A 22557-nucleotide genomic window follows, 5' to 3' on the forward strand; every position below is an offset into this window, starting at 1 on the left:
AAAAAAAAAAAAATATCATAAAAAAAAAAAAAAAAAAACAACGAAAACAATGAAACAGTGCCAGAATCTTAGAAAACATTCCGAGGACAACCTTTTCCTTTTGGAAAAATAGAGAGTCTATAAAAAACTTTAATATAATTATATTCAAAATATTTAATATACAATCTATTTGTGAAGTGAAGAATTAACATCTTTCTTTTGAATAATTTGTGAAGTACTATAAAAAGATTTTATCCATTTTTCAGTACCTAGGAAGTGTGTGGCTTGACAGAGAAGCTGTCAAAATGGCACATGAAAAGAGGCAAATTTTTGGAACTTGACATCTTCAGTTGCCAACTCTAGTGGAGGCAGGTGGTTTTATGTTGTAACTTGATCCTTTTACCTGTTACATCTGTGATTCTTGTTACCTTTACTGATGCAGGATTCAGCCAATAGTATCTGGGCTTTTATTGTAGGGTGGTTTTATATAACATGAATTTCAATTTCTTTGTGTACTTTCAGAACTTAATCAGTGTTTCCAACCTGCTCGAAAAATATGCAAGGAATGTTTCCTRACCCACGTCTTCAAGTTTATTGGTTTTTTAATGGGATTTTGTTATTTCAGACTTTCTATCCTATTAATCATTTGTGTCTTTCAAAAATTTATATATGTTGTGGTATTCAAAAATWTATTTACAATATCTGTTTACAATACTTAGCATGGAAAGAATCACAGCTGGTTTTAATGTTATCTCTAACGCTCTTTTGCTTCAATTTCCAATGTGGTATTTCTCATAAATTATTCGCAGTGTGTCTACTAAATGTATATTTTAGTTTTACCTTTCAAACCTTTTCTGTGTTCYTTTGTTTGCCAAAATGTTAAGCTAGTTTAATCCGGCATTACTAACCTATATTAATTCCTCATTTGTTAGACGAAGAAACAGCTACTCTTACAAGTGATAAGACATCTGCCAAAGAAACTTAAACCCCATGGAATTATGAATAGTTTATGTGTTAGTGAAAGGTTTTCTTTGGTTTTATTTATATCATTTTTGTATGTAAACATATAGACTAACTAGCTGTTTTTTAAAAAATTTCTGTAGTTAAAACTRAACATAGATCAGAGCTTTGAATTTTATCTTTTCTGACATATTAAAATTGTTTCACATTTTTTAATAGTCACAATTTTTCCAGAGACGCTTAAACATTTAAAATCTGAGGAAATAGAAACTGTGTTCYTAAATATCAGTAGATCATTATTTTTAAGGGAATATTATTGCAAAGTGGAGGTAAACTAAAGTGAYGCAGATTTGACTAAGCACATTTTTAACTACAAAATAATTAAACTACCTTCAGAGATATACTTTAATATTAATGTATTACACTTTTACCCCAGTATATATCCATTTAGCTAGATATCTAGAGGACTTTCTTTCTCTTTTCTTTCTTCATAATATAATCAACTTCCATTCTGTYATAAAGATATACTCAAGTGCAAACTGTGATTTAAATTATTACATTTAAAATTTATTATCTTTAACTATTCATGAGTTCACACAGAATATGATGTGTTTGTGGAACACCTAATGTGAATATGGCATATATCTAAACTTGAATAGAAGGACTCAATACCATTTATAGGAGCTGCATTTGTGCAGTGGAGTTGAGAGCAGGAACAGAAACAGGCTCTGAAGTAACTTGTTGAAAGGAAGACAATTTCAGGATGTTATATTAAAGTACTTGGTAAGAAAATCTATTTTGAGTTCACTTATACTTACATATTCTCAGCAATTTGCTGAACAGCTAACTTGAAATATGATGCTTAGGTTTTGCACATTTAACTAAAATTTGATTTCTCTACTACATTTATGTGCATAAGGTTTTATTGTGTTTATAATTTCCCCTTTCTGAAATTAAGAACTTTAGTGTCAGACTTGCTTTTCTCCTTTCCTATAATTTATATTCACTTAGTTTGTGATCTCATAAACCACCATTATGGCCTACAACAAATATATGCTTTTTGTCTGTTCTATCAAAAATATGGCTAAAATAGTATTAATRCCTTCTAGTTAAGTGACTGAATGATTAAAAAAAATCTCCAATTATTCACATCTGGAAATAATTAGGACTCAATAACATTAGTGTAATTTGTCCTCCCATTTATATTTGAAAAATAAAGGCTTCCAAACATGGATTGATGTAGTTAATATTKATGTATTTGCATTTTTTATTATATTTCTGTACAGGTAACAATTTGTAGCAGATAATTTACAATATTTGTCCCGCAGTCACAGTTGGTTTTCCATCATGTTTTCTTATGCATAGACTACTATCTGGTTTTTTATAAGTATGTGGTTGAAGGCATGAAGTGTTTCAGTCACTTGACTTATACTGTTCAGTACTGAAAGCCCTCTTGCATCTTTCTGAAGTTCTGGGAAGGCATGTAGTCCATATAGATGACAGATTATTATATCCAGTATGATAACCTGCTTCTACAGAACAAATTCATTCTGTTGTCCAAATCCTTGGACTAGTACAATCAAGCTTTCAGTTAAATGTGTTGTTAAGGGCAAAATGTTTAGAATTATAAAGTTTTATGATTTGATTATGAAAGTTATTTGAAGCTAGTTTTTTCACAGATATAAACTTCAGACTATTTAAAGACCCACATAACTACTGTAGTGAATTTTAGACATTATAAAGGCAAAAATAAGGAAGCTTTGATAGAAACTGGAACTTAATTCTCCTCGCTTTCTTCCATGTCTCTCTTCTCTTTTTCTTACTTCAGGAAAACCACAATAACCTGCTAATCCCCACTTGTGGGCATGCTGTTTTGGTTTTTCCTTGTGCATGATCAACAGTATCTTTATGTGCTTCCATTGTATTCTGCCTGCTTGGCATCTCCTTCTGTCTTCTATTTCTGCAGAGTGCCTCGTAACATAACTTCTGTAGGAACAGAGGGCATATGTAGAACAAGATTTTGAAAGAATGGGACCTGTGTGCAAGTGATTAGTTAAGGTTAGGGTTACTAACCCTAGCTACTGACCCCTTCAGCTGCTCTGCACGTATATTCACCAGATTGTTGGTGTTGATAGAGACCTGAAAGATCATCTGCTTCCAGCCCTCCTGCAGTAGCACCTTCCACTATACCAGGGTGCTCAAAGTCCCATCCAACCTGACCTTGGATACTTCCAGGGKTGGGGTATCTACAGCTTCCTTGGGCAACCTATTGCAGTGCCTCATCATGCACACCATCAAGAATTTCATCCTGRCATCTAATCTAAAGCTACCCTCTTTCAGTTTGAAGCCATTTCCCCTTGTCCTGTCACTCCCTGCCCTGGTCTTCAGTTCTCTTGTAGCCAATTTAGGTACTGGAAAAGATTCTATGGTCTCCCAGAAGCCTTTTCTTCTCCGCGCTGAACAATCTCAACTCTCGTAGCATGTCTTCATAAATGGTAATCTATGTCATAGGGTAAGAAAAACTATATGGYTTCTGTCCATGAAAGATGGGGAAATAATAAGTATCAAGTAAACCAATAGCACTTCTCTCTTATACAAGCGTAACTTTCACAGAATACATCAGGACAACAGCAAAAATGATGTGGTTACTACACAGGGACTGAGTAAAAATGGAAAGATACAATCGATAGATGCTTGCTTTCTATATACCAGAGATTGCTAATTTTTTTTTATGAACCAATCAACACCGAGATATTCAATATGTCTAATTGTCACCTATTTAAAATAATGGAACAAATAGTGTTGGTGGGAATTTAAAATAGGAAGTTGAAATTGAAAACCAGTGGGCATACAGATATGATACAGATTTCTGCAGTTGTCTGTCTTCGTTGGGAAGACTATGAAATTTTGACAGGCATAACAAAATCCCATTACTCTGGGGAAACAAAATAAATATCCTTAAATTTAATATAGGAAATAATATATTTTATAGYTTTTTTGTCACATGTTACTTATTTCTTATCCTTGCAAGTACTGTATTTGATTTCTTCTGCACAATTATATTAAACAGAAATATGAGTAGTACTGAGGAGAAAATAAAATCATCTGTTTGAACATGCAGAGTTGAAGTTTTAATAAAATGGAGGTACATTTTTAAAGTTCATATGAGCGTAATATCCCTAAGACCACAAACGTGTTTCTGGTGGGAGAGTGACATTTTCGTAAAGATTACAAAAGCATTAAGCTTGTTACTTTTTGAGCTTATAGTAAGTGAAAGATAACAGTATCTAAGTTACTGAAATGTCAGTTGAGCTGGCATAATTGCAAAGCTGGTAGTGTGCCTGAAGATCTTTCTAGAGCAGTTGCTTGAAATTACTTATTAAGCCCATAATGTGAAGATGGGCAGTGAAATCTCCTTACTGACTCTTTGTCAGATTGAAAATATGCCTATTCCAGAATTTTATTTTCTTATTGTTTACTTATTAAAATAAGTAAACACAAACTTTGCTTTTCAAAGTGTTAAAATATTTTTAAACATGAAATGAATGATTTTTTTTTTGTTTATATTTTTTATACTGTTGTGTCCTAGTGAAGTTCTTCTACTTCATCTTTTTCAACTGGAATTCAAATTTTTTTTCAGAATTCTTCAGAGATTGAGAGGGATATAGTTTCATTCTTGGTAAWTTTTTTTAAATATCCACAATTAGCAAACACCAACTAATTACCTTCCTTTATGCTTTCACTGCATACCTGCATTTCCTTCCTCAGCATGGAGTGAGTGTTTAACTCATWACGCTCTCTAATCATTGCATCCTACTCCCAAGTGTAAAAGATGAAAACTGATTTACCCTATAGTCTGATACTTTGTGAGTATTCAGAGATTAATTTCACATTTATATACTGTAGTTTTTTGCTTAATAAGAAAATTGACAAAATCTGAGGGACAATTATGATGAAAGTCTCTTGTTTACTTTGGGCCTGCATGAAGAAGAGTGTGTAGGAATATGGCAAGTATGAGAATACTTCAGAAATGTCTTTAAAACATGCTCCTGCAGTATTTTTTCAAAAAAARTTGTTACAAGAGTCTTTTTGATATATGCGTCTACCACCATGTAATCACAAGTTGACTAGATGGTCACGTCTGATTTTTGTCAAGACAGAGAACCTCTTCTGTCATAAAATTGTACAGGAAAGCGTAAAAATTGTTTTAGTCATAGTAGTTTGTTTTGGAAAAAAATATAGTTGGTTAAATTAGGGGGGAGTGTCACATTGACAAAATGGTTGTAAAATGCCCAGTTAGAATATGAATTAGTCCCTTTCATTGAGGCTTAGGGTTAGAATTTTTAAAAAAACCCTCTTTCTTCAATGAAGAGGCCACTGTATCTACTGAGTTTTTGAAAAAACAAAGTTTTCAGTCATTTTATAGTACTTATTACTACATTTACTGAATAGAGCAAGGCAATGGATATATTCCTGTCTATCTGACCTAGAGAGAATAAGGTTGGTTAAAATTCAGTCCAACTTCTTAATCAGCRATCTAGCACTTAGTGCCCATAAATATTGTGGACTGTCTGAAATTAGATTGCTTACTGGTSTCAGATTTTCAAGTAGAATTTACTTTTTCTCAGTAGATTCACACCCTGATTATCCTCTGCCTAAGAACCACATCTTTGTATTTTAGTACAAGGGACAGTGCTGATTTTCTGTTCATGTGCTAAGAAATTCTGTAACACAGAAATTGGGTGTTCCATTATGCACCATACTATCAGCTCACTGGTAAAGAAGTGTTTTAATTGTGTAATCTCAGCTCAGTCAGTGGGAACTTATATCTGTACTGACAGATGTGATTAATCCGTCTTTTGTATATTAGTCTTTCTACAAGGAGGAATGAATTTTGAAACATTCCTCTAGAAGTTTTTAAATGTCAGTGTCTGCCCTTTTTTTCTGTCTGCTCAGATTTATTTTTCATGTTTATATTCCTTGTAAAAGTAATCATGAGAACTTTGTGGTGTCTTTGCCTAACTAGTTTTGAAATACAAACACATAGGAAGCAGAAATAAGAGTATTGACTCAAGCTTTATTTTTTTTTTAATCTTATTTGAACATGCCAGTTTATGTCATTGGCAAGGCCAGAATACTGTTAGAGATCTTTGAGAAATATTACTAAGAGCATCATTTTGTCATTGGATAGTTTTTGCAGTTTTCTGAATGGACTTTTTGATAATAGTTGCTACTTCGGAAGAAATTGTTAATTGTAGAATAGCACCTAAAACCCCACTCTTAACTGCTAGAAACAACTGCAACTATGGTCTATCTACAAGTTTCAAAGACATTTTAGTTGAAGGATTGTTTAAAGAATGTCTGCTATTTCAGTATTTCCATCATTATCAGAAAACTATTGGACATCAGCTACTAAATTCCTTTAATGGACAAATCAATGAATTCATTCTAATTCAGAAACTGAGTAATTAAYTTACATTTGAATTGTTTAAAATGTCACTGTCTATCAGGAATTGCAGTGTGTAATCTGAATGTTTTGTAATTTATTAGATGCTGTGCATGCTTTTGAGAATTAAGGAGGAAGTTCAGTTTCTAGTGTCAGAGCAAACTGAGATAGGTATCTGTGTAAAAAGTAATTTTATTGAACATAATTACAAGGCGCTTCATCCTCAGAGTGCTTCGGAAAGTCTCTGTAGTTTGTTTGTCAGGGTTGTAAAGGAGCTGTATGCTGTCAAGGAGTCAGATTACTGAGATCATTTGCTCAAGATTACAACATAAATTCGATGTCAGAGTGTGATTCGATGTTCTTGTTCTCTATCCTGTGTTCCAGCACTGGTCTATCCTTTCATTCATCTGTTGGTCAGTGAACATGATTTACGATTAAAGATTTCATTTCATTTTTTCAAGACTGCATTTCACATGCAATGTTAACAAAGGACTTTAGCATTTGGTAGCAAACATCTAACAACCTGATATGGAATCAACCTTCACTGTGAGGTCAAAATTAATCTTATTTTACTGGGAAGACATTACGGAGCAGATTTGATTAAAATTTCACGTATGGTGAATCTCTCTCAAAAGATTAGTGTAGTTTTCATTGAGGTTGTTTAGTTGCTGGCAATGACATATCTGTGTGACAGACATAATTAAATACATGCAAATTTATACATGTTTATCATTATCATGTGTATACATAAGTTGAGATCCTGTACTTCACAGCATTTTTTTGCCACATGCACAGTATGAATGTATAATAAAAGCATTATGAAAGTCATGAAGTAATGGTGATGTGTAATAAGAAAATGTTTACCATTTTTAGAACTGTGAACTTTTTGGTTTTTTCTTTTTAAGGGACAAAAAATGCCAATGTGTAGTTACTTTGTGAAGGCTGCTTTATCAGATTATCCTGGAACTCCTGGGTTTCACTGCAACTAATAGGGAGCTGCAAAGTAAGACAAGTGTTTAAAAAACCTTAACCACTTAGATAACAGTTTACATCACTAATAGGTCTTTCTAGGTCTGTCAGTTTCAATCAGCAGAGAGCACATGTGATCAGTATATCTGATAAACTTGTCAATGCCTTTTWAAAGCAGGATTCCCCAATCTATTCTGTTCAACTCCACTGTCTCCTTTCCTTTTTCACCATTTCAAGTACAGTCTTGATAAGACAGAGATACAAGCAGCTGTGTATCACTGGCTCAGGCTACAACTAATTTGTGCAGAAAAAAATTAAATCAGGAGGTAAATTATTTCATGATTGCTCATTCCCAGCAGAATTGGGCATCATTCTGAAGAAAATATCAAATAATTGGTTTCAGACCATGTCAGACACATACAATTCCCTTCTCTAATGGCTGTGTGAGGTAGGACCAGGCCTCAGGGGTCACCAAAGGACTGAAAATAGCTTAGTGCCAGGCACAGCAATAGAGAGACAGAGCACATAGGAAATGAAGTGGCAATAAATGCAATCTATAGGGGAAATGTGCTTCACTTGGAATTTAATGTATTGGCTTAGAATCTGGCAGTAAGCCATGTAACAATTGTTTACATTTCTGTCAGCATCTGCATCTGTTCTGCTTTGTAAATGGCACTTATCTTTGAGTGAGTAAATGGTAGAATCAATAACAACTGTTAAGGGATTTCCTTTTTTTCATATTCCATAAAAAATTCTTGCTACAAACAATGTAGCCTTAGATTAATAAGAAACAGACATTAACAGGGTCAAAGGGATTTGTTTAGGAACATTTATAGCTTCTCGGGTTTGCAGTAATTGTATCCATGTGACTTGAATGTATCTTGTAATATATCCAAATTAAACTGTTAAAAAAATGCTAGCTTGCAGTAATGAACATGATTTTTTATAATTATCTTAAATACTGTGTATAGAAAACTGCTGGCAATGTTTGTAATAATTTAGTTCTGTGTAATACCGTGTATTACATCTGCTATGCAGAAATACAAAGTTGCTTTTTACAGTATGAGCAAATTAGTGATTATATCCAGCAATACCAATTATTTAAACCTAGTCGTTGCATTAAAAATTGTATACCAATGCACAGTTTGATAAAATTGCGAGCAGATGTCCATAAAAATGGAATATATCTTTACTAAATGCAAATTAAAGATTAGTACAACTTATATACAAGCTCTGTTTAGCTGTCATAAATGCAAGATTGTTATAATAGTTATAGTGTTGCTTAAAAGTTAATATCATTAAGACCTGAGGAACACTTTATTGTTAATGGAATTTATGTAACTCCCTGTGCACTGCTTTGAAAATTTACSTCTTCAAATACCCTGTATGAAGTGACTATCATCAGCTGAATTTGTATTGCTTTATTAGGCTATTTCTTTCTGGATTTTGGCAAAATGGTAGTTCCATTTACTATGTATGAAGGTTGTAGTTAGATTTCAAGTTTAATATAGTTTAATTTTTCTTTTTAATTTTCTTCCTCATATAGCTTTATTTGGTGAAATCCCTGATTTCTTGTGTCCCTAGTAGACATAGATCTATCTTATATGAAATTGTAGATCTATCTTATATGAAATCAAGCCTTAGAAATGGGGACAGGGGAATGATAATGGGAAGGTATTTTATATAATTGTTTAAGAGGGTTTAGACACTTGGTTCCTGCTGAGGGAGAAATCCCCACTGTAATCACTGACGAAAGCAGTCATCAGGTTGCTTTCCAAGGATTCCACCGCATGTCTCAGAAGCAGTTTAGCCATGTGGCTCTGTCGAATGAGTAGTACAAGCTAATTAATCTGAAAGCAACACTGTCAATATGTAGCTATTCTTGAACATTTACAGCCASCTCACCTCTGATACAGGGATATCTGTGCCACACTTTACAGTGTCACATGCCTGGATGAGTTGAAATTATCAGAATTAGCCACTCAGTTTTTGAGATACTGTGAATTCAATTTTTTTTTAAAACATTTGAGGTGCCATGCTTATTTAAAAAAAATAGAAAAAATAATAACAAAAGTTATGTTTAACCTATGGGTCTCATTCATACATGTTTTCTTATGCCTTTTGAGATTTTAAATGCCTCYAGGCTATAACCAAGGAGGTTGGAACACTTTTTTTTAATGGTTTCAAGAGCTACAGCTTTGAAGAAAGTATCACTTCTGAAACTTGCTATAAAATTGCAAGTTAGCAGATATACATAAGTCATCTAGCTCTAGTTCAACCTTATTTCTCATGCTTCTTCCTTTTTAGAGATGAGGGAAAAATTTTATAGGGTTAAGATAAAGGCAGGTACCTTGCTACTGAGCTTAAGGACTTAGGAGAAGGTCAGGTACCATAATCAAGTGCTTTATAGAATGTCTTTTACTCTGTGTTGCCTGAAAAATCCTTTAATTAACTTATTAGCTGTCTTCAAATTCATGTGGACACCTCTCAACTTCATCACTGGTGAAGTGAAATTCTGTGATCCCATCTGTCCAGCTACATCCAGCCAAATGATCTTTGGTAAAACGGACTGCTTTATTCTTCGACAAGGATGGCATATCCTTCAGATCTTGGGAAGATTTCTTCAGCTTCAATACATTCTGCTAAAATGAAAGGCCAAACTAGAAAATAGAACTCCTAGTTTCTCTAGTGTTGTGTAACTGAGATCTTGCCCAAATTGATAGACATTCACTCTTAGTTTTACTTGGGCCTTTTTTCTGTAAGAAATCCTGTTTGGGTTGGCAGATTTCTGCTGCTTGGTTTTTGATAGCTGGGGTGGAAAATTAGCATGCTTGAAGAAATAAAATACATTTAAGTCCCTTCTGCCTCTGTGTGATAGGAAGTCAAGAGTACAGATTATCTAAATGTAGAGATATTTATTGCATGGATGTTCTGAGCTTATTCCTTTGCTTTGTTCCAGTTTTGTGTAATGAACCATCAAGATTTATTTACCTGCTACAAATAAATGCAGTGGAGACTCAAGTTAATTTTTAATTCAAGCAATTTTTTTGTCTTCTTTCTGCTTCTTATCCCACAGAAAGAACTGCCATYTAGATAGCAGAAATTTCAAATACTTGCCCTTCTTTTCTCTTGACAAAACAGTTGTGTTGTCCTCTGTGATGCAGAAAGACAGTTTTCCAGTTTTTCTGAGGTTTTTGTCTGAAAACTCAAGTTCTTTAAGAGCTGTACAACAAAGCTTTGYGTGCAATAGTGAGTCCTGAGCAGCCTTTTCAGGACCTACACTGCAGCCTGCCCAAGAGATGTATTTCAGCTGCACCTGGGTCCCCAGTCCTTATCTGAGCTGCATCACAGGGTCCTGATATTCATCTTCACCAAAGCTTCCTGATATTCATCTTCACCAAAGTGGACCCCATTGACTGAATTTCCCTGTCTTGAGCCTGAACTTGCCTTATCACTGTGGTTCCACTGAACTGTGCCTGACTCATGGTTACCTTCCCCAGACCGGATCCAGATCCAGATCCAGATCCRAAATGGTAAATTAGCTTCCTGACTCTCAGGTCTGTGTCATCACCATGATCTTGACTGCTGATCTGCTGTCATGGTTGAAACCTATCATCTCAGGGTCAGCCTTGCTTAGGATCTGCAGGAWGGAGCCCTGGCTGACAAGGAGCCTGCTGGCCATATTATCATGCTTTATTTCCTGTTCCTCAAGTAGCAGCCAGGTTTCAGTGATCCCTAACACTGTGCTTAGCTTCTTGTGGCTGAAGATAACTCATTGTACTGACTTAGGCTATTTCTGCYGGCAGAATAGCCAGATCAGTTTAGAAATCATCAGCATAGGCATTGGTCTTGTACAGCAGTATTTGCGTGATTCTTGTTCTGYAGAGACAGGAGCCTGAGGCTATGTTCAAGAGCTCAGAAACTTTTCTTACTCCTCTGTGTTTGCTTAGGTCCTGATTTCACCTCCTTTTAGAGTAATATTTGCAAAATCAGCCCATTGGCATATTGAAAAAGGCAGTATGATGCACTTCACCTCTCTGTAGCCTCTGTACCAGCCTTTCTGCTCCTTTTCAGAAATTCTTCTCTCTAGCTATTGCTTTAGCAGGAATTCTACATATCCTTTGATATTTGTCTGTATCAAAAGATCCTTCTGCAGCTATTTCCTTGTACAAAGACTACATGAATTGAAGTCAAGACATACAGAAAAAATCAAATTTAGAAGAATGATAATAGCAGTGGTTCATGAAGGAAGTTGGTTTGTATCATGTAACTTTCTCCATGTTCCTTTCTATCCTGCCGTTAGAATGGAATGCCATTGCTTAACTGATTCGTGGCTGGCTGAGATCATGTGCTTTCAGCCACCTTCTGTATGGTCCTCTGTGAAAAGGATGCTAACAACAATTTCAGACCATTTTCATCACAGAGGGGTACTTCTCTTGCTGCACAGTGTCACCTGGGTAAATGAGTTKTGTTAGTTTTCTGATCTGACACTGTAAGTCATGATCCATTCATTAAGTTTTTCAGAGTAACCRTACTCTCCTATGTGAATATGGCAAATTTTCCTCCAAACTGATGTCACGAAGGTTTGATTGAACATATGTCACAGTCAGTCCTCATGTCTATTTCACATCTATCCACATGGAGAAATGTTTTCTTCACAGCAATCTTCTACAAGATTTATAAACCTGTTTTGAGATTTTTTTGTATGTCATGCCATTGGCTGCTTAGCTCTTCAGTGTTACACAGTTCTTAAGGGTTTCTGTCCTGTGGTTGTCCAATCAGAACAATGTCAGAAAAGTCTGCTAAAAAATGGACTGTGATGTGCATGTTTAAGCAGCCTGGTCAGTGGTCTTTAAAACTAAATGCTACCATCAGTATTTTAAACCAAATAGTCTGGGTGTATATAAGCCCTTTCACTTAAGCTTTGGATACTCAGGTGTGTGTGCACACTACTTGAACATCAAGCAYCAAATAAATGAGTTGTCATTTCTGAGAAACAATAAAACTGAAATATATTTTGAATGATCATTGAAAGTAAAAGTTTTTACTTTTTCTGTGTTTAGTAATGTGTTCTAAAAATACTGTTACTGTGATATACCTCTGTCTTCTAGGTCTGCTTCCTTTCAGTCTAATAAYGACAGTATCATTTGAGGCAATCAAATAAGTGGAAAGTTTCCTTGTTTTCAAGAGATGGGGTAGAAGCATCACAAGGTTTTTGAATTATAGGGGATAAAACTAGAGTTTTATTCATTTTTATGGTGTGTTTTGTTGTTCTTACAACAACAATCTAATGTAGATTCAGGCAGTTATTTCATGTCAGTTAAACTCAGATTATATTCTSTAGTATTCAGGTAAGGACTAAAATCCTCTGAATAGCAAAATGGGATTTTTTTTTTTTTGTAGGTTTAAGACTTAAAATCAGAAATCCAGCAATAGATTTGTTATTTACTCGTCATTGAGAGAGAAAAGACACTAACAGAGGCATTYATGTGTAACTCTTGGCATTCTTAGAAATGCAAGAGGCTAACATGAATACATCTGTTTGGAACTTTAAGGAAATCCAGATGTGGATGCAAAACGCGCAGTTCAATCTCTAAGGCTGCAAAATTGGAATAGAAAATTAGGGAATTAGTATTCAAAGTTCAGCTCTTCTMCTTAGATCTATGTCTGTTTAAAAGTGATTTGTAAATGCCTTAAACAATATTTAGAAACTTTGAGGGGAAAGGAAGGTACAAAGTACTTAAAATATGCAAAGGTAAGAAAGATTTGACACATAAAAGTACATTTCAATCAATTTCTTTTTGTTGTCTTCTTTCCGAGCTTCCCTTTCCAACTACTCTGGCTCTCCCTCTGACATATTCTAGATAAACTGTTCCGCTGATGTTACATCTGCAACCGAACTGCATGGGAACATGGTATCAGCTCACCACAATTTGCATAAAAGTGCAAATTTGTTACATTTAAAGACATTATAAAATTAAAATACTTAAACCCATGTGGTTTGGTAATACTGAATTGGAAACGTCTCACAGTCATTTATCGTCTGACTGTGCTCAAATCAGAGTTCCCTGGTTGATGTAACATGATTATATGTTATGAGTGCATGTGTTAACCTTTCAAAATAAAATGTTCAGTTTCTTCTTTTAAATACCAAATGCTTATAGTTATAATACTTGCTGATATTTGCTCACTGACAGTCTCACTTGTTTTCAAACCCCACACATTTAAAGTTGTGGAGTGTTAGATTGATGTTTCTTTCACTCAAATGTCATATTCATCAACTGTATTGTGCTAGCAGATTGTTAAACAGACAAGGTGACTTGCAGAGTGACAAGTGATGTGATGTCCCAAACCATTAAAATACAGTAACGATGTGTTTTTCTTCCCTTTCGACTTTTGCAACACAGTGGGTTTTTTTTTTGTAAAATACAGGTGAGAATGTTTCTGAGTAGATCCATTGCCTGGAAAAAAATCCTAGTTAATGAATAACAAAATGTGGAATTCAATTGGAACTTCGCAGATAATTAAGAAACGCTGACGACTTAGGAAGAAATAATGTAACAGTATTTTATAATGAGAAAAAAGATACATTATGCTATAAGAAAAATGAAATTACTTGATATATTATACTATCTTACATAATCTGTTTTGCAGGATCTTTTTTTTTTTTCTAATAGGTAAAATAAAAGCTATTTTGTAATTTTACTTCAATAGCTTCCCAGGAATACCACAAGAAAGGACGGAACTTCTGCTTAACCTTGTATCAACTCAAATGTCTTTCGCAACTTATCAAACTCTTTTTATTAATGGAGGATAAAACTGAAGAACTCTCTACAGAAATTCTGCTGCTGCCTTCATTTATGGAGAGGAATAAGAATGTTCAAGGTAATGAATGATTGTCCTGATTAATTAGTTTAATTTGTGTAAAAAATTTTTATATGATTTTTTAACATTTATTACCTAAATTATGTCATCATATTTTGCAAATAAATGTTACAATATCCACTGACAAAGTTTTTGAAATATGCACATTTACATTTGAGCACAATGACATGTAGAAAAGAATTCTATTTGTGTATAAAGATGTGATGTAGTGAGTGTATGTATTGATGGAGAACCATGATGGAAAACTATCAGACACTGCAACAAGATATCTCCTACCGGATTGTCTATAAAATCCACATATGTGCTTCACATAGGACACAACAATACATGGAATTCGTTGTAMCTGACTTTTTCTGAGCTTGTTCATGAAAGCTGCCTTTTTCAAGAGAAAAAAGCACTGACTTGAATATCAGTTTAGTTATTCTTAGTGTACATGAAACTAATTGCTTAAGGATAGGGTCCTTGTTTAACCTATATTTCTCACACTTACTCATATGTACTATATTTACAAGCATATTTATCCTATTGGCTTCARTGGGTGTTTTATGGAAGGAGGCTCTACATCAGTAAAATGATCAAGCTCCAGGTTTGTATGTGCTATAGGTTCCAAGTTCACTTCTTTTTGCATGTAATTGTATTCAGGAGAACCTGATATAAGAAAAATTCAAGTGAATAACAYCTTCCAGGTCACAGTATGCTCATAAATGTTCTACTCTGCTGCTTCTGCCAGTAGAGAGCCTACAAGTCATCAGAGAGAAGTGGTTTCAAGAGCTTTGATTCTATAGCAGGAAGAGATCAGACCAGAAATGAGGCCAGGCTGCTCAGGGAGACAGGATATGTGAAGTCAAATATTCACTGTCTCTATAGTCAAGCTGCAGACTGATCATAAAGGTGTTTTGGGAATGAAGTCTCAGTATAGTAAATTGATGAAAATAAAAATATTAAATAAGAAGCGTTCCAAGGCATACATTTTGTTGATGTATTCTTCACMTGTAATATTGACACTCCAAAATACAGAAATACAGATTAACCTGCATATTTTTAGAATATACATCAATGCTCTAATAAAATTTGCATTCAAATTCCATTTTTGTTACTGGCTTCAATGTATTTCTGCCTTCTTTAGTCACTCAGTTTTATTAATTATTAAGAAATGTTAAGCTATAATACATTATGATCCTACAAAGAGGTGTTAAACTTCTTGTATTGTAGAGTTTTCCTCGTGTTGGATGGGGTAAACATTCAGTCAGGGTAATTGTAAATGTTCTTTTTATTACTATATTCTGTGAGAAAGTGTAAAAAAATAATGAAAAACTCTTTATGGGAAATTTATTTGATATTTAAGTAACTATATTCCAAGACGTGTCCTCCAGTAATTCAGAGAACTTAAAGACTTCAACATTTGCAAGAAATATTTTACTTTACAGGAAGTAAAACTTACCTTGCAGACATTTTTCCAAGCTCAGTTAAATTCAGAACTGTTTCTTTAAAGAGTGTTAAGCTGCGTTCATTGAGAAATACTCTTTTAGAGTGATCATTTCTATAGCAAGCTGGYTCTTAATTGGTAACTTCACTTAATCTAACCTGAATGGGAAATATTATTAGAATTTGTAGGAGTCAGTCTTGTGGGTAGAAGGTATATTCCAAAGAAAACATAGAATTAGTTTTATCCTGAAAAACAAGTGAAGGTAAATATTTTTCAGGTGCTTTTAGTGCAGTCTTCAGATATGCTTTTGTTTTTAGAATTGCTGTTCTGATCAGGTGGTTCTACTCATAAAACTTCGCTCAGTSATATGTTTACAGATAATATGTAAAAAGAAGAAATTTTTAATAAGAGGTCTGAATAGAAGGGTTTGTGTTGGTAACACATTTCTCATTTCATGTTGTCAGAAATCTCAGTTGTAGTGAAGTGAAAGATGATTTGATGTGGGAGAATGAAAACTATGTTCCTGGTAGTTCCAGGTTCTGTTAAGTCCCTCTAGATTTTTCTCGGTTAATATCCTGCATTGCATTGATAATCTTATTTTTGTCACTGATGAAGGCTGAGTTTTTGATAAGAAGGGTTTTTTTTTTTTATTAGAATCCTTTTTTTATTTTCATCAGAGCACGATATGTGACTAGACAATATAATGACCATCTTCTGTACTTATTTAGAAGCCTTATTACTAGAAATCTTGTTTAATTTGACAGAGTGTAGATATGTCCAAAGCACTTTTAAATTGATTTGGGTACCAAGATCAGATTCATAGTGCAGCACAGGCTGCAGAACCAGCCCAACAAGCAGACCAAAGTAGCCCAGATTGAAGTGTGTGCTGGTGGTGCTAGATAGTTACCATGCTCTCAGTGAGTTAAAGCTAGGTTGGGTATATCCAGCCTACCCCTCAGTCTCTGCAGTGAGGGATATCTGTTTCAGTGCTCTACAAGTAGYACTGCTGACAAATTAGGGAAAGGTGGCCAATTCATAAAAGTAGGCTAATGTCCAAGTGACCTAAAGTTTCCCTAGGCATCACATAGAAACCTTGTGCTTGTTTCCTTTTCTTCTTGGTTGCTTTTAGTATTCATGGTAGACTTTTAATTTATGTAACTGACACAGAGATGCAACAAAAATAATGTTTTTTCATATGCTTATGTCAAGTGGTGTGTTTGTGTATAGCTGTTTCAGTGTCAATTGATTTTTTTGTTTTATATGCTGTAGTACTTCGATCTTGATATTTAGAACATCTGTAAAGTTCCATCAGAAACAAAGTAGTTCTTTGGATGGTTCCTCTTTTTAAATTTTTTTTTGTCCCAAAGATGGCATCTGAGTTTTATCTAAACCAGACAGTTTCTTGGCCCTCATTTTTCCCTAAACCCAGCAATGACAAAGAGCAACGGCTGCATAAATTGGATGTAAGAAGAACACTTAGGGTTTATCACAGAAGAATCAAAGATTTCATATCTTCTGACAGATTGTTTGTACTCTTAGGGGGTCTTAAGAGGGGTCAAATGGCTTCTAAGGGTTGCTTAGCTAGATGGTTAAGGGATTGTATTAGAGAGGCGTATGTAGTTAAGGGTAAAGAGGCTCCCAGGGTTTGTAAAGCTCATTACACTAGGACTATAGCTGCTTCTTGGGCGGAGAGGTCGAAGGCTTCCACATTGGAAATTTGCAAGGTGGCCACCTGGGCTTCTCTTCATACTTTTTCATTGCATTATTGCTTGGATGTAGTCTSTTCTGCAGATTCTGCTTTTGGTAGGAGGTTGCTTGTGAACCAAAAAAAGAACAGTGAAGAAAAGAAAGACATGTAGTTCAGAGTTCTAGCTGGCAACAAGACAAGTTTCTTTGCAGTGTGCACAATGGAATCCTATGAAGACCAATTTAGGCCGTTGAAAATAGATGTTAGAGGGAAGTACTGCCTACCAGTGTTCTCTGATGGTAACCCCATGGCAGACAATAGCTCCAAAGGAAACAGTGAACCAGAGTGAACTCTGTAGGGAGATGGATGTAGAGAGTTTTTTAGGTGGTATGGATAGGTCTCTGAGTTCAGTTTGAGAGTTCTTTATCTGGCATCTTCTGGAATATATTCAGAATCCTCATTTTCACAAATTGCTTTGTACAGATTGGAAAATAAATTCTCTGAATTGCATTTTCCACTSTAACTTCTTTTCACTTTTCTTCATCCAATTCTTCGTGATTTTATGTTTTGACTTTATCATCAGTAACTTAGTGTTCCTCAATGAGCCATATGTACATGCCAAGTTTTGAGCTTGATTTAAAATTATATTTGTATTATTTAAACACAATTTTTTAAAGCATTAGTATAAATATACACTTTATCTACTACCAATGTGTTCTTCAAGAAATCTTTTAAATCAAATAAAAGGAGAAAATCTTGCAAAGTTCTTGGATAAATAAGTGATGATGTGGTTTTGTTCCACCCCGGAAAATTAGTGTGGCACCTGCACAAGACCCTGCTTTTCAGAGAGAAGGTATCTGTATTTTTCTGCCATTTGCCCCATGATGCATAGCCTCACTTTGTTCCTCTACAGGCATTAGATTTCATAAAATTAGAGGAGTAACCACCTCCAGTTTTTTCTTGACGATTTAACCCGTTAATCTGCAGGTATCTTGTCAGGCCTATTGTGATGAGATAGTCTACTTCTCTATTTACATTCAGTTGAAATTCGTGAGATCTTCTGACATACCTAGTACTTGCAGCATCACAAGATAGTTCTCTTTGAAGCAATCTGGAACACATTGAGCTGCAATCAAGGGTTAAGCAGGATATTTCAGTTTAGAACTCTGCCAAATGGCATTCTCTTTCCAGCTTTAAGTTAGATTTCTCTTTCCTTTTGGGTTTTCAGAAGCCTCTTGTTAAGCTTTTAAAAATTCAGAATTATCTAATGTGCTTACTTCTGTCACACTTTTTTCACCATTTCAAAAAGAAAGATGAACTTTGGAYAGATCAGATAATGAATACCAAGAAAGGCTTTTTCCGATGGAGTGCTTGAAAAGACTGTGGTGAAAGTCGTCGAATTCTTAGGTTTACAAGCTCTATCTCATGGGACTGGAAAGATTTTCAAAGGTCTTTCCTTCATGCCTGGAGGAGAAATCCTTAACTCTATTTCCATTCTCAGAAAGTGTAATAAAACGAGCATAGAATGAAATACTTGAGGTGTTTCCACCTAACAGGCTTCTGTTGCAAAGTTGCTATTGAAGATTTTAAAAAGTTGTGATTTTTGCTTTGGTCTCAGGGTAAGACATTCAATATCTGCTTTAATAAACACACAGCTTCAGTGGATCAATCCAAGGTGAAGATGAATTTGCACTAGGAGTAGGATAAGCTAGTATGACTTCAGATGTTAGTATCACATTTTCTGCATCTGTGTTAGTGCTGTTTGCTCAGTATATTGCAACAAATATAAGATCCATTATTGAAGACAGAAAGCAGGGGTTTTTTGACCCATAGTTAGTCTGGGATTTTTAAATTATTATTTACATTTCTGGAGGAATTTTTCCTCCCATTTCTGCAAGATGTATTATTTCCACTGTGGTTTCAACAAAAGTTCTGGCTGACCTGGCTGAGTACGATTTATAAGCTACTTTGATGGCACTGATACTTTGCTTATAGACAGATAGTGAGTAGTCATAAAAAARCTTTCCTTGATACTTCGCTATTCTATGCTGCAAGCAAGATGTCACAAAGACTGTTCTTATGGCCCTAAATGCTGTAAAAATAGGAAAGCTGTGGTATTCTATAGTAAAACATGATTTGTAGAGCCTCTTATAAGAAATAAAAATAATTRTATTTATAATGCAAGAAATGTCATTGTCATTCTTCAGCCTCTGTAATTATCATTACAAAACAGAAAAATGCTGAATTGGAGAAAGAAATAGATTGTAAGGAAAGGTGATCTAGGCAGAGTTATTTTGAGGAAAAGAACAGTCCCAGACAAATTTTAATACACACAAGGAAATTTGGCTGATTAGCTTTCATTTTAAGTGTAGCACTGGATATAATCTTCTTCTGGTTATTTGCAGTCAAAGTTATTATAGTTGTCTGGCTGGTAAACTAAAGGAAGTACACAAATTATGAGCAGTCTATCAAGCTTGTAGAACATAAGTTTCAAGAAAGATATAGCAAGGATTTGTGGTTATTCCAATCTTTCCTAGTAATCGAAAATGGTAAAAGTGTAGAATATGCTCTGGGAAGGGAGCAAATATGAGAAAATGACATGTTTTCGTTCTTCAGCCCCTATCTTATTTTGCAACATTCACTTTTTCCTACTCTCTTTCTGCAAATTCTCTTCTCTAAACAACCGAGTAGGATCACATACATCACTTTATGTCTATGCAAGTGGAGTTTGATATGTGCTATGTAAAGAAAGGAGTCAGAGAATTTGTCTCGAAAACTGGCCATCTACATGGGTATGCTTCCTCCATCCCACTGCCTGCCTTCCTGTCTGCAGTGCAAACTAATTTGGGCTGAGTAGCAGCTGTACCTTTGAATAAAGCTGCACTTCCATATCCCAGGAGAGTTTGCTAATTAGGCAAGACAGTCAGAAGATAAGTTTTAAGTCCGTAAAACCCTTCTGTGAGACTCTTAAAAAGCTTTGTGTTTTTTCATATATTCTGAGATACAAGGGACAAATACCAACAAGATATTCTCAGAGGCCATATCAACAAAGAGAACTTTACTGGCAGCTTCAGGAAGTCAAAKAATTTTTGCAAAAGGTTTAGGGCATCATTCAATCAACACAAAAAGCTTCTCAAAGTATTAAATTAGCCCATTCAACTTAGCAAACGCTAAGCTGGTTCAATTTTAAGTTACTCAAAAATTCCAAGGAAAGAGAATTAGAAGAAGAAACAAGAAAAAGAATGATAGAAAAGATACAGAAAAGAACAAACATAACTACCACTCCTGATTCCAGCTGTGTTCAGCTGAWAGAAATTCCAGGGGGAGGTAGGGTCAAGACATGCTCAGCCCTTGTTTCAGGTTACATACCCTTTAGCTTTCCTGGGCCCTTCTTCAGSTGGGAGTTAGAGTCATCTGGCCACTCTTGGGCTGGACTGGGGCTCCAGGGGCCATGTGCCAGGCACTGGTAACTACTGTTGGGCTGGGATATAGTCCAGAGAGGGTGAAGTGTCTGGAGCAATGCACAGCTTCACCAGAACAAGGCCTTTATCCCTCACACACACCCAAAATGTTTTGAGCCAGCAATCCTCCCTGTCTCTCACACAAGTGAAGAAGTTGCCGGACAGGAAGGGTATAATTTGTTACCTGTGTCTGTGGAAATAGTGTTTGAGAGGAAGGTTGTAGTAGCATCTGAAGTGTGGAGGCTGATGGGTGCAGTGGCAAAGTGTGCAATGGTCGTGACGAAGTGTGAAGGAAATCCTTGTTAGCTGGAGGTTAAATTGAAGAAGAAGGTTAAGGCCAACCTTACCCAGATGAGATTTGGGGAAAGCAAAAATTTGAGAAGCCAAAGGAGCTCAACAAAATATGGGAACTTGAATTTGGGACTTTGGGAAGAGCAGTGAAGTTTCTAATATATGTGAGTCTAGATGTACATGGATAGATACATGTGTGTATAAAGCAGGAGTGCCCAGACTGTCAACTGAAAAAGGAGGTGGGGTAATCTAGTAGAACATGTTAATTTAGTAATGAAGGAGCTTTGTGGTGGTTTTGCTCAGTCCGGTTTTTTGGTGGTGGGGGGATGGTGCTGTGAATACATGAGGATTTTAGGCTAAATGTTTAAGGTTTTCTTTAAAGTCTTGATATAAAAAGTTATAAATAGCAGATCTARGTAGTGACAATAATACAAGAATGTGAATATTTAGGTGCTTACTTGGGCTTGTAGTTAGACTCTGCTGTTATAGCTATAAAAATAATTACTTTTAAAAGAAAGTAAATTTAAGGTAGAAAGCATAGGATAGAAAAGAAGGAAAATATCTTGTCAAATGTCATTGTTTGGTTTTTGGTTGGTTTTTGGTTTGTTTTTTTTTTTTTTAATTCTGAACTAATTTCTAAAGAAAACTATTGGAAAATACCCCAGTAAGTTTATGGTGCTGTCTGTAATGTATTGAATGATCAGGGAGTTGGATGACATGGCTAATATCTTATGGTTTTATGTTCTACCTTTTTTTTTTTTCATTTTTCCCAGCTCAAATCTGTCAATGTGTTTTGAAAAGGCAAACAAAAATCATATTTGGAAAAAAAATTACCAGAAATTCCCAAAACAAAACAAAACAAAACAAAAAAATAATCACAAAAACTTCAAAGATCTACAATGTTGTACAGGTGTATGAAAAACAGTGTTCATTTTCAGAAAACAAATTGATTAGGGGAAAGTTAAAACCTACTTTTGATAAATTAAATTCTATGTATGTTCAAATGCTGGAAATTTCTTGGAAAGAAAAAGGCTCTTTAAACCTTGGCCATGTACTGCTACTAGCTTCGGATCACTGAAGTTCTYTAAGTTTAATGCCCAGAAAATAATCTTTAACGAAACTTTGGCAGCACCTGGTCATTTAAAACCTCTTTTAATTTCATATGAAGTACATTACATTAGGAATATTTGTACCAGTATTATCAGCTTTATGCTATAAAGCAGATTTTTTAACTACCATATAGTTTGCTATTATTCTTGTATTTCTTTGTGACTCACAGCATTACAAAATGCTTGAGGTTGGAAGACACGTTTGGAGTTCATCTTGTCCAACAATCACTGCTCAAGCAAGGCCTTTACAGCCAATTGCCCACAATTATGTCCAGATAGCTTTTGAGTATCTCTAAGGATGGAGGTACCTTAACCTCTCTGGACAAACTTGCAGTGCTTGGTCT

At 35.0% G+C, this 22557-nt stretch overlaps 1 protein-coding gene across 3 annotated transcripts in view; it reads left to right on the plus strand.

The window, feature by feature from the left end:
- Positions 1-22557, plus strand: part of KIAA0825 (KIAA0825 ortholog) — a 231462-nt gene that overhangs the window by 55966 nt on the left and 152939 nt on the right. For all 3 annotated transcript variants that reach the window (XM_057372850.1, XM_057372869.1, XM_057372859.1), the window contains exon 5: positions 14069-14239. In XM_057372850.1, the coding sequence (XP_057228833.1) occupies positions 14069-14239 (171 nt within the window). The remainder of the gene's footprint in view (positions 1-14068; positions 14240-22557) is intronic.

This window comes from Malurus melanocephalus, unplaced genomic scaffold (assembly GCF_030028575.1).
Source record: "Malurus melanocephalus ecotype Western Australia unplaced genomic scaffold, MMel_1.1 scaffold_7, whole genome shotgun sequence".
Taxonomy (NCBI): Eukaryota; Metazoa; Chordata; class Aves; order Passeriformes; family Maluridae; genus Malurus; species Malurus melanocephalus.